Source organism: Gymnoscopelus microlampas, assembly GCF_963454915.1.
Source record: "Gymnoscopelus microlampas genome assembly, chromosome: 4".
Lineage (NCBI taxonomy): Eukaryota > Metazoa > Chordata > Actinopteri > Myctophiformes > Myctophidae > Gymnoscopelus > Gymnoscopelus microlampas.
In genome coordinates, this window is record NC_139941.1 from 46,758,825 (window position 1) to 46,771,587 (window position 12,763).

At 41.1% G+C, this 12,763-nt stretch overlaps 1 protein-coding gene across 1 annotated transcript; it reads right to left on the reverse strand.

Moving 5' to 3' along the window:
- Positions 1 to 498: 498 nt before the first annotated feature.
- On the reverse strand, positions 499 to 12,471 carry LOC311043848 (uncharacterized protein). Its single transcript, XM_084055223.1, has 11 exons — positions 11,292 to 12,471; positions 10,436 to 10,556; positions 9,313 to 9,431; positions 8,268 to 8,453; positions 6,865 to 6,943; positions 6,003 to 6,127; positions 4,261 to 4,468; positions 3,189 to 3,284; positions 2,455 to 2,520; positions 1,849 to 1,934; positions 499 to 1,180 (listed from the first exon to the last, which is right to left on the reverse strand). Exons 1-11 carry the CDS (start codon positions 12,466 to 12,468, stop codon positions 1,029 to 1,031), a joined length of 2,415 nt encoding a protein of 804 aa, XP_083911349.1. The 5' UTR covers positions 12,469 to 12,471; the 3' UTR covers positions 499 to 1,028.
- Between the last annotated feature and the right edge of the window lie 292 nt (positions 12,472 to 12,763).

Sequence of the window (12,763 nt, forward strand, 5' to 3'; positions counted from 1 at the left end):
ATAATTTTGGGGGTCCTTGACATGAAAAAGATTGAGCACCACTGATATAGAAACATACCTTTTTCAGAAAACTGTTGAAATTTAGGAGACATGTAGAATCGGCTTCAGGTCTCAATGGGTTAATAACAAGCAAATTCCTTTTTTGCATGAACTCCTCCAAGGAACAGGCCATGTGATGTAGATTGTACTGAAGAAAAACAATTAGGCAAATAATCATACATTGATGATAATAAATAATATTTAAAATAAACCAAGTTATGTATAATTATGTTCTCTTACGGGAGTGGCAGGTAAATAGGTGAGCAAGCAGTGCAGTGCCAAGCACACTTTCCTTTTTAAAGTTTCTCCCACTTTTAAGTTTTCCTTCCAACAGGTTACTAAATATAGCCTACAGGCCTATTAATAGTAATAGTCAGGTGTAAGTAGCCTTACCAAACTTAGCTAAGTCTACCCATGAATTCTGATGGACTGTTAAACATATATTTTACCACCATGAGTGATATACTGTACATACAAACATAATAATGAGACAAAATGATGAAAAGGGGAAGGGGGAATTATTTAACACATTCACTTTTTATCTTTCAAATAAAACATTTTTTTCAGTAAGAGTGGAGCTTGAACTCATAACCTAAAGAACATCACACTTTTGTCCTACTGATCATTACATCTGTGTTGAAGGGATTCACACTTCCACAAGTTGTATTCAGAAAGATTTGAACTCACATTAACTGACATGTTTGAAACACACAATAACAAAGGACCACAATGAAAAATAAGCTCTCTCGCGTTATTGTGTTTTATCCTTAGATATGTACAAATATGTGTTCTTGTATAAACATTTTTGTCGATAAAAATCAATTCCTTTAAGGCGATAAGAAGTGATTAAAAGCTGTACAAATATATTGAGTTTAACAACATAAAACATCAAACGGGTGTCAAAAACTGAATGGTGACCTGTAACACCAAATAGTAGGAAAAAAAAAAATATGTCCTGTGTCTATTCCATGACACAGGACCAAATCTGACTAGGCCACAGTGAGACCAGAGTCCACCTCCCCTGAGGAGCAGATGTGGGACAAGAAGTACTTCAGTTCGCAAGGGAGGTCTATGTCCCCAGCCTCCTTTAGATGCTCCTCCAGCTTGGGGACAACCTTGTCTTGCAGGTAATCAATGATGTCTACAGGAAGCAGGATGAAGAGAAGAGGAAATTCGGTTGTTCAGTTAACCCATTAGGACCGGGACACATCTGTGTCATTTATTGGCTATTAAAAAATAGCAGATTGCAAGCTTGTAGAGCAGCTATTTTTGAAGAAAAGAAAATCGTGAAAATGTGTGCAAATCTTTGAACACATACATTTTAACTCAAATCTTTTCTTCTGGGGGTCCCTGGAACAAAACATTTTGAGGTGGGGGGTCCGCGGACAAATACATATTATTTTGGGTGGTCCTTGACATGAAAAAGCTTGAAAACCACTGACATATATAGCAACATACGTTTTTCCAAAAAAGAAAACGGTTAGGATTTAGAAGACATTTGTAGAATCCCCCAGAAGCAAAGATTTGAGTTTAAATTGTTTGCTTTAAAAAATATATACATTGAAAGATTTTCACAAATCTTTTTGCACAAAAAAAAAGAAGTAGATCTACAAGCTCGTAGCACTTGTAGATCTGCTATTTTTGAATCGCCCAAAATATAAAATAATGGCTATAGCTGTAAAAGTTTCCGGATTGGATGGGTTAAGACTTGGAAGTGTAATATATGTGCAAATGTGACCACACGCCGTACTCATAAGTTCAACCAACAAAAAAGGTAAAGACGTGTGAGTGTATAAAGTGTAAACTGACCAGGATAAGACAACTCATTCCACCTGGGGACAGATGCAACTTTGAGTCGGTGGAAAGTCTTCTGGACGTAGCGTTCACTCACCTCACTGGAAAATAATAATTCACATCAATTACATAGTACGGTACTACAATACACCGCATATTAACACTTCACAATACTACACCACAAAATACTGCCTAGTACTACACTACATATTTAAGCTACGTAGTACTACCCTGTGCCTCCCCTACATAATATTTTGTTGCTGTCAGGCAGAAATCTCAATATTCTAACTTTTTGTGTTTCTTCGTAAATCAATGATTGATCATACTACAACGTCACACGAAAGCATCAAAAGTAGCAGATCTGCAAGCTCGAAATGCGGTGCGAAGCGATGTAGTTTGAGCTTGTGGATCTGCTACTTTTGCTGTTTTTGAATTTGAATCCTGAAAAGTAACAGTTTTGGACATATGAGGACAGCGACAATTTTCTCTGCCCGCCATGATGCCTCTTTGTTGGATGTGACAATAAACACCCTTGAAATGTGTCTCCACTGACCTTTCTAAACATGGTGCTTTAAGTTTCCTCTCTGTTTAAAAAATAGAAATGTTTTTATTTTAAGTTACCCGATAGTGATGGCCACCTCATCCCACTCGATGAGAGCTGGATCCTCTACGTCCATGTTGTAAAGACTGGGAGAGAAATCAGATGTTAGTGCAGCATTGTTAGGGCTCCTCTGGTGCGTTGTCCTCATGAAACATTAAACAATGGAAAGGGATGGGGTCGCACTCAGAATGACACGGTCAATTCTTCTTTTAATTCCCCATTATGCCATTAGTCACAGACGTTTCGGCTATCCAAACTTCGTTCAGTGACACTGACACACAACATGTCAGCTCACAACATGCTCAAACGTGATAGGAGATATCTCCATGGTAACAAGCCAAATGCCTGCAGCTAAATATGGCTACTTTCTCTGTACTTTCTTTGATGACTATAAAAGGGGTAATAAATACAATTGGCATCCACCCGGGGGGTCCACCCGGGTTGAATGGGAAAGGATGGGAAAAAAAGACGTGACTAAATAAGCGATTTAAACCCGTTTTACTTTCCGACTATTTTGCAGTCTCGGACTACCTTTTTGGATACGATGTTGCGAAAAAGGTAATCTTCATTGACTTTTGCCGGACGCAACCTCTGCCGGGACTCTACGAAGCGGGACCTCATCTCGGAGCTAACGTGGAGAGTGAGGTTCCAAACGGGGCTACAGTAGGTGCAGTATAAGATTGGTGAGTGTGAGGTTGGAGTTGTCTGGTGCAGTGTGAGGTTGGTGGTATACTATTCAGATGGCCATACGTACGTGTTAATGAGCTTGACTTTGGCCTTGATGGCTTTCAGTCCTCCACTGAACGCTGGACAATGGTCGGATGCCATCGTTGATTTTAACAGTCCAAACCTGGAGAGACAAACAGATGGGATAATGTGAGACAGACAGAAATACTGACAGAAAGACAGGCAGCATGGTGTGAGACACAGAGGGATAGACGGACAAAGACAGTGATTTTAAGTCATACAGTCGTTGAGACAAACACAACACAGTGAGTATAGTGACCAGTGTAGCTGACTAGATAGTATAGCGTCGCATGGCCAGCTCTCGAATCTCGCTCCACTCTCTCACCTCAGTGCAAGGAGGTGAAGATTAGATGCGAGTCCAGAGGAATTGAGCAGGTTGGACTGATAGCAACATTTCAAAACTCAAATGTCTGCCTACTCGCCTTCTCCGTCCTGCAGATGTCATGTTGTATATTGGACGCTGTATTCCTCTATAATATGCTTATGAATTAACTCTTTGAAGAATGAGAATGACGAGATATGTGTTTTCAGTGGTTTTACGATCGAGGGCACTCTTCCGCATTCTGTGAATGATTCCAGGATCACCCAAGAAGAGTACACCCAGAAATCATGTGATCACAACAAAATGAAGCTGGTTTCGTTCAGTGTTATAGGATTTATGAAAGTACATTTTTCTCTGCTTTCTGTTGTTTTTGGCAAAAACAAGCCACATCCAACTGCCCATAACCATAACCCCCCCCCCCCCCCCCCCCCCGATTCTCCGAGAACCCTGTACACGTAATGAGGCGGTCGCCGGGTGGATCACTGTGAAAAATTATATTCTATGATTTTTCAAAGGTTAGCAAAAACGCTTGGAATCGCTGGCAGTGGCTTGACACTTTTCTGTAAGGCTCTGGCAGTTCAAGAGTTAAGCTGCTTGAAATGCATTCTCCCACACCCATACACAACAAACAGCATCATTGTGTAAATAAAGACCAAACCATTATTTCATTTGTTGTTTTCTGCGAATGTTCCCCCCAGAATAAAAATGGCAGGGCTCAAGCGGTTACATAACTCATTTTAAATAGATGTTAACTGACCATTTCTCCCTGCACTGAGACCAGCAGCGCGTCTGGACCTTCTCGCTGACTCTCTTCCAGGGCAGGTTTTTGCACAGCTGCTCACTGGTCAGCCAGGGACCGGAAGCGGAACCCGTCTGCTCTGGACCCACCAGAGTCTTCAGGTGAGCCAGCATGGCCTGCTTCAGCCTCTCCTCCTCATCGCTCTCCCAGACACCATGGTTACTGGCTGGAAGATGGACCGATGGAGAGATACAGACAAATAGAAAGAGACACAGACAGCCGTACAGATTAATAACAGATAGATCTTTTTTGTTTGTTTTTATTACAGCCATGCAGATTAATGGATCATTATCCATTACATACAGTAGGTGTGTTTGTGTGTATGTGTGTGAGGTGAATATTGTGTATACAGTAGGTGTGTATGTGTGTGTTTATTGATTACAGGTGCATATGTGTGTGTAGAATTGGGCAAGGCAAGTTCACTTGTATGTTTGTCTTTGTATATGAGACATAACATCACATCACCCGAACTGGATCTGCGGATCTGGATTTTCAAATAGTAAAATCAACAGGATGTTGACATTTTTATTAAAAGAATAAACAGTACTGGGTTTGGTGATGTTCTATGTTGTCTGAATCAGCTTTGTTTGTGTTCGTTTACGTGCTAAAAGAGTGAGCTGTTTCACCGTACATGTAAGTCAATGAGGAGGAGCATATTTTGAATTATCAATTTCTAATCAATGGAGCAATTATTTTTGATTTCTTGTCCACTTTGGAGTTACATCATGGCAAGTTAACTACACAACCCAAACCTCTACCAAAGTGGTCTTGCCCTTTAACAGGTCAGCTGCTGAGCCACGTTATGAAGGATGAATCTGAACTGCCCCATTTGATAGTTTGTTATTCTGAAGAAAATATGTTCAAACGCAACGAATTATTGAGAAACCATTACGCACGCAGCACGTGCTCAATGCACAAATATTAATGTTAGTAATTAATGTATTTGTGCAAGATGAACCTAAATTGTGTATATTACTAGTTTATGTTCAAATAGTTCAATCCAAAATATGCTGTCAGTGTTAGGCTGCATTTACGCACCTGCTTGTCATTCATGCATAAAGAAATGTTTGACCGATATTTTAATCAGATGTCCGAGAAATATTTATCATTCCGGACATTGGGACCGCCAGTTTAAAATCATAGCGTGACCTCTGGTCCACGTATACATACATTATATACGTTTATTACATGGATTGGTTGAATGCTTGATTCTTCAATGACTGAATTCAGAGGTGTGTTATTTCTGAAAAATGACCGCTCAATAACAGACCGCTGTCTAATCAAAGGCTCAGAGCACCTGCTGCGCTGCTTCATTTTATTCCGTAAACCAATACACAATGTCAATTACAGCTAAACATTTCTCTCAGGAATGCTTTTGAAAACATTTGAAGCGAGAAATAGACAATGCAGTAACCGAAAATTTATAATCAACACTTCCTTGTTTTCCGAGGCGATGGAATACTTTCATTATCATAAGCAAGGAAATACTTCCGTTTTGTTGTTACTTTTGGGTCAATTTATCAATTTATTTATTAAGTAGCCGTGTACTAAGCAGGATAATTGTCGTTGTTTAGAAATAACCCCCTTCAGGATCATTAAACCCCTCGGCTTCGCATATACTGATTACAAGTGTATACGCATCTGTGACAGGTGATCATAGACTCCAGTTGTATAAAGTATGTGTGTGTATGTGTCATTACCGATGTGAGCGAATCGTTTCTGCAAAGACTCAACACTCCGGTCCATGCTCTTCGCTATCTCTCGCCAGTCGTTACCGTGGCGAGTGTGTAGCCTCTGCAGCATGTGCATTTCCTCATCATCAAACCTTTCATAGCAATGGAAACAGAGAGATAGAAAATAATACATCCTTCCATTAGTGCCATAGCTAGTAGGAGAGCTGAGAGAGAACCAGACAGTGTTGGAGGGACAGACAATAGTACAGCTGAGAGAGAGACAGTGTAGGAGAAAAAGACAAATAGGACAGCTGAGAGAGACAGTGTAGGAGACAGCAGGGGTTTATATTGGGAGATGATTTACATACTTAGTATGTAAGAACATAATGTACTGTATATATATATTTATAATTAAGATGGTTTATATACAGGTTTATAATGACTAAGATGGTGTATATTGTTGCTGTTGGGCAGACACCTTGTATCTCCATATTTCTCTTTAGTCATGCAAAAGTAGGGAAAATAGCCCATCTACAAGCTACAATACATCGCATCACAACATGTTGTGAGCTTGTAGATTTTCTTTTTTCCCTATTTAATTATTATAAGTATTATTTTTGGAAGTTAAAGTGGTCAAGTGTGTCTGTAACCAACAAGTATTAACACGAGCTTGTGACTAAATAATAACTACATTGGATCCATTGGAACAACACAGGTCCTTTTTCCCCCTTCCATTATCTGAAAAGTAACGCTTTTGGACATTCAAGGTTTCCACCCAGACAGCGACGACACATTTTTTTATACAGTGACTTCAAATCAGAACGAGTCACTGAGCTACAGTTACAGTGGTTCTGTCAGATGGAGTGTTGTCAGGGAGATGACCTCTGACCTGCCCATGTGGTTGAGTTCATCGGTCATCTTCTTGGCGAGGATGTAAACCTGAAAACATGACCTGTGAAGACCCTCCCCTAGAGGAGAGAGAGAGAGAGACAAACAAACAACATGGAATAAAGCAAAACAAAATCTCAAGTTTATTGATGATGTTTAGGTCAGGGGTCTTCAACAGGGGGTCCTCAGAGTTACTACAGGGGGTCCGCCAAATTTTTGTGTGATATGATTTTTTTTGTTTTACCGTAACCACTTGAACCCTAGCATCGCTTTTTCTGAGGAGAACTTTAGCCAAAAATAGCAGATCTACAAGCTTGTAGATTTGCTATTTTTGGCAAAGAGGTTTAGGTGTAGAGGGGAAAAAGGGCAGACCAAGTACACAAAACAATTTCATCTAAAACACAATTGTACACAACATAGAGGGGGTCCCTGCTTCACCTCTCTCTCAGCTAGGGGGTCCTTGGCCTGAAAACGTTGAAGACCCCTGGTTAAGGTATTATTATCATTATCATTATATCATTCTAAACCTATGTTGCTGCTGTTCCACGTACAGAACACCAGTTGAAGAAATCACAGATTTCAGGCTTGTAACCTTTTGCTTTATGATATTTCTGAGACCATTCATGTTTATGGAAGATTCTAAACATATATTCTATTGCTAGTTTGATCGCTTCAAATACTCTTTAATCTTAAAATAACTAATGACCTAATCATAAAATTAAATCCGTAAATGGCCGATCTATAAACTCACAACACGTCTCAGCGTGACGTGTTGTGAGCCGTGTTGTGAGCTTGTAGATCTGCTATTTTCGGTGCGTGACATGCTTTCATAGAAGACATGCTGGCTTCTATGGAATCCAAATGACTGAAATCAGTCATGGCGACTGAGAACTTTAATCCATGCGAACTACATGGAGACAGAAGAGTACAAAAACACTGTCAATCAAGATTTATTTCAAACCACTTTGAGCCTGGGGTCCCTATTCAGGGCATGTTATGATAGGTAAAAAAAAAACATTTAAAAAAAAAAAATAGCAGATCTGAAAGGCAAACAAGAAAAAGACGTTCGACATTGGCTCGAAACGTCACTTGTTTTCGGATGCCTTATTCATGAAAAGTCACTTAAAATGCAAACCAGAAAGACCGCACACTGTAGCTCCCTTGATCTCTGTTCGTTTAGGGATCAGCACATGCATTCAAATGGTTTTTGGATGTGCGCGACATAATTTGATCCCGTTTGAAAATAGCAGATCTAAAAGCTCATACTGTAGCTCCGAGCTTGTAGATACGCTATTTTCACATCTGTCGTATGACAAGGTACAGTTATAGGGCTTCAGTGGCTTCATCTTGCACACATTTTCCAAGTGGTAAGGATGGGTATGAAGACCTGTGTAAGCATCTTACCCATCTTCTCCATGAACCTGTGCTGGGTTCTGAGCTTCTTGATCTCTTTAGACTGCTCCTTGCAACGATGGGGGAAGAATAGGTTCTGAGCTGAGGTGATGCCAGTCAGCACAAGGAAGTCGTTCACATTTTTCCTAATCTGCCGCTTCTCCTCAGCCGTGAGCCTCCCCCTACGCAACGAGATCCCTGGAGGTGGTGGGTGTGGTGGGGATGGATTGGGGTAGAAAAAAGAAGCCATTTACAGATTTGGTTGTTTATCATTCAAGAGTGACTTGATTATTCAGCAGCTAGTACACATCAACAGTACATTTGGCTCATGTTAATCGCATTTACTACTTGGTTCAAGGTTTAAGTTTCTTTATTGTTATGCCTTAGGAGTAAAATATATTTTCGTTTGGCTCCTCTGTCATTGACATTGTGGGGACATTTTAACCTGTGATCTACTGATTACTGACTGTCCCATTCCAGCCTTCTAGACATCAGAACTTTGGTTCCAATTTGGTCCAATAGACCGTTTTCACATGCGCCCGAAGGGTGGCGGCCTACTGCCACGCAAGTGGGGAACGATGCAAGTCGCAACGCTGAGTAGATCTACAACATAACCCCGGGTCGCATCCCGACAAGTGGAGGGGGTCAATTTAGCTCAATGTGGGAGGAGTCAAACCCTCTGTTTTAAGTTCCCCACAGCTTGTTTCAAGTTACCCCCCTGGTCAATGGATTTACAGTAACACAGTAACAGAACGTTTGCAGCATAGACAGCAACTGGGTTTCCCTTCAAATCACAAATAGTGACCACATTTTCTGACAAATTTGGTGTCAGTAGTTTAGTTAATCTTTCTGTGGTCTGTAAATCAGTAGTTTGCTTTTCATTTTAGCTTTGCTTTTAGTTTGTGTCCCCAGTTAACTTTCTGTCTGTCTGTCTGTCAGTAGTCTCTGTCTTTGCTTTAGTTTGTTAGTAATTGTTGTCTGTCAGTAGCTTGTCAGTAATCTGTGTCTGTCAGTAGTTTGTACCTGTCAGTGATCTGTCAGTTTTCTGTGTCAGTACCTTGTTTCTTGAACTCTCTGAAGCGGTGCAGGTCATATCTACGGATTCTCTCGAGCACCACACGAGATCTGACAAGAGGAAAATATTCCAAGATTTCCTTCATCTCCGGCTCGGCTAATCTAGAGAGTAGAGACAAAGAAGTATTATACAAACATTATATTAACATTAATATCTGATATCTTCTGTTTATTGCCAACATGTTCACATACTGCACAGGGCATTTGTCTTGGTGCATTGCTCTCCGACACAGAAATAATTTATTATTTACAGTAAAACAATCAAAAAGTGCAAAATATAAGCATAAGATTAAAGAAATAATTTAAGTGTAAGTAATAAAAAAAGTTAAATAGGAAACTAAGGAACATTGGGTCAGACAAAGTGTGAGCAGTGGGAACAGTATTATAAGTGTACAGTATATCATCTCTGTAGCACCGGGTTAGTGTCAAAGAGTCCATGAGCAAGAAGACACTGAACCTCTAACTGCTCCCGATAATAAGCTGGGGTTGGATACCTTGCCTGGATTCGTCCGCCGTTGGTGTGTGTGTGTGTGTAACTAGGTGTGTTACATTGTAAAGCGCTTTGGTAAAAGGCACTAAACCTGAATAAAGGCACCATTTATCATTTTAACATTGCATAGGCCAGTTAGAAATATAGCAACACAATTGCACACTGAATGTAGTGCAGGCATTGTTTGAATTAGATTAGGTTGGCCACAGCTGAATGGGTACAGAAGCCACCTGGGAAGCTGAAGGCCCCCCCAGGTTCGATTCCCGGCCCCGGCAATTTGTCAAGGTGTCCGTGAGCAAGACACATAAGGTCAATAGATGCTCCTTCCAAAGTTTCGGACGGGCTACAACTCTGACCTTGCCCTACCGCTGACCTTTGAAAGCTTCATTGTGTCAGGTGCGTCTAGTGTCAAGCCCAGAATAGGGATGCTAGGGTTTATGTGGTAAAAAAATATGAATTAACAAATATTAATGAATAGGAATAGGAATTATGAAACAAATCTTCTCTTCTGGGGGTCCCTGGCACAAAAGATTTTCAGATGGGGGTCCGCAGCCAAATACATATCAATTTGGGGGTCCTTGACTTGAAACAGTTTGAGAACCGCTGGTCTACTCACAGGTCTTCTAGCCGGCTTGTGTTGTCTATCTTTCCGTAGGGTAATCTGTTCTTCACCTCCTCTCCTCCCTCCCTCTTTTCATCTGATGTCGCACTCTTCTTTTTCCTCTTTTTCTTCGCCTCTGAAATGGAGATAGACTGCTAGGATCAGAACAACGAGGAGACAGACTGTGTCACAGCATAAGATTCATTTAATTTGAATTAATGCTTGATTAATTCATATTTAAAACAAAACTTTTAATATTACATAGTGTCAGAACTCAGAATCGTCTTTGATTGTGTTTGTTTATGTGCTAAAAGAGTGACGTTGAGACCACAGTTTCACTGTGCAATATAAGATAATGGAGATAATATTTTGGATTATCAATTTGTAATGAACGGAGCAACTACTGAAGATATCTCTTCTAATCAGAGATACATCATGGCATGGTCACTACACAACCCAAACTTCTACCAAATCTACAATCTATGATCTACAAGCTCATAGTGGAGCACCGAGTGCAGCGCTATGAGCTTGTAGATCTGCTATTTTATTTTTGATTTTTTTTTAAGCAAACATTTTTAACTAAAATCTTTGCTTCTGGGGGTCCCTGGAACAATATATTTGAGATGGTGGTCCAAATACATATCATTTTGGGGCTCCTTGACGTGAAAAATTTTGAGAACCACTGGTATACACGCTCGACGAAGCCGGATGCACCACGGTGGATTCAAACCCCCAGAGCGGTGGTGGAGCAACTACTTCACCACTGCGCCACCAGAGCGCCCGTAAATCACATCATTATAATAACAGAGGATCACTACAGACTCATTCATTCTGTGGTGCCTTGCTCAATGACACAAGGACAGGACATCACCTTGTGTTGTTCCAGTCTTCTTTTTCTCTCCATCTCCATTAAGCTCCACCACTCCTCCTCCCTTCTCCTCCAGTTTGACACCCATTTTCTTTTTCTTCTTTTTCTCCCCGCCTTCGGTCACCACGTTCTCCTCTACCCGCTCAATTGTTTCCTCTACTACCTTTTTCTTTTTCTTCTTCTTTTTCTCCCCGCCTTGGTTCACCGCGTTCTCCTCTATCGCCTCTATCGGTTGATCTACTATTTTTTTCTTTTTCTTCTTCTTTTTATCCCCGCCTTCGTTCACCGCGTTCTCCTCTATCGCCTCTATCGGTTGATCTACTATTTTTTTCTTTTTCTTCTTCTTTTTATCCACGCCTTCGTTCACCACGTTCTCCTCTATCGCCTCTATCGGTTGATCTACTACTATTCTCTTTTTCTTCTTCTTTTTCTCTTCCCCTCCATTCACCACATCCTCCTCTACCGTTTCCTCTCCTAGTTTCTTCTTTTTCTTCTTCTTCTCTCCGCCTTCTTTCACCACAATCTCCTCTACCAACTCCATCACTTCCTCCTCTAGGTTATTCTTTTTCTCCTTCTTCTTCTTCTTCTTCTCTCCGCCTTCTTTCACCATGGTCTCCTCTACCACCTCTATCACTTCTTCTAGGTTATTCTTTTTCTCCTTATTCTTCTTCTTCTTCTTTCCACCTTCTTTCACCATGGTCTCCTCTACCACCTCTATCACTTCTTCTACCAGGTTATTCTTTTTCTCCTTATTCTTCTTCTTCTTTCCGCCTTCTTGCACCACGATCACCTCTATTATCATTTCCTCTTCCAAGTTCTTCTTTTTCTTTTTCCTCTTCTTCTCCTCCCCTTCTTTCACGACATCCTCCTCTACCCCCTCTCTTCTCATTTCCTCTCCTCCTTTCTTCCTCTTCTTCTCTCTCTCCATCACTTCAGATCCCTCGTCTTCCATCCTTCTTTTCCTCTTCGTCTTCTCCTTGTTTACGTCCGTCTGCACGGGCTGGGAGACATCCTGTCCGTCCTCTCTCTTCTTTTTCTTCTTCTTTTTCTTCTTCTCCTCCTGCTCCTCTTTGTCCTCCTCAGGCGTGTCTAGGTCAATGGGTGAAGGAGGTCCAGCCTCGTCCAAACTACTCTTCATGCTCCTCGGAGAAGGAGTTTTGATGTCAACAGAAGGCGACATCGAACCACTCTGACTTTTACACACCAGAGGACGTGCGTTGAGGGAGAGTTACGTTTAGTAGGTGAGGTGCGCTGAGGAGGCGAGGGAGGCGCGCTGAGGAGCTGCTGTCTTGGTTCTCACAGCGGTATTTCACCGTGTTTGTTCCGTTGTTGTCAGCCACGTTATCCACACACCTGGAAAACAGACAACTTACTGTTACTATGGAAACCACCTGTACACTCCTCCAGCACCAACACACCTTTTACAAAGACGATTGAGAGAAGGTAAGATATCGTTGCTGTCGGGCAGAAACCTC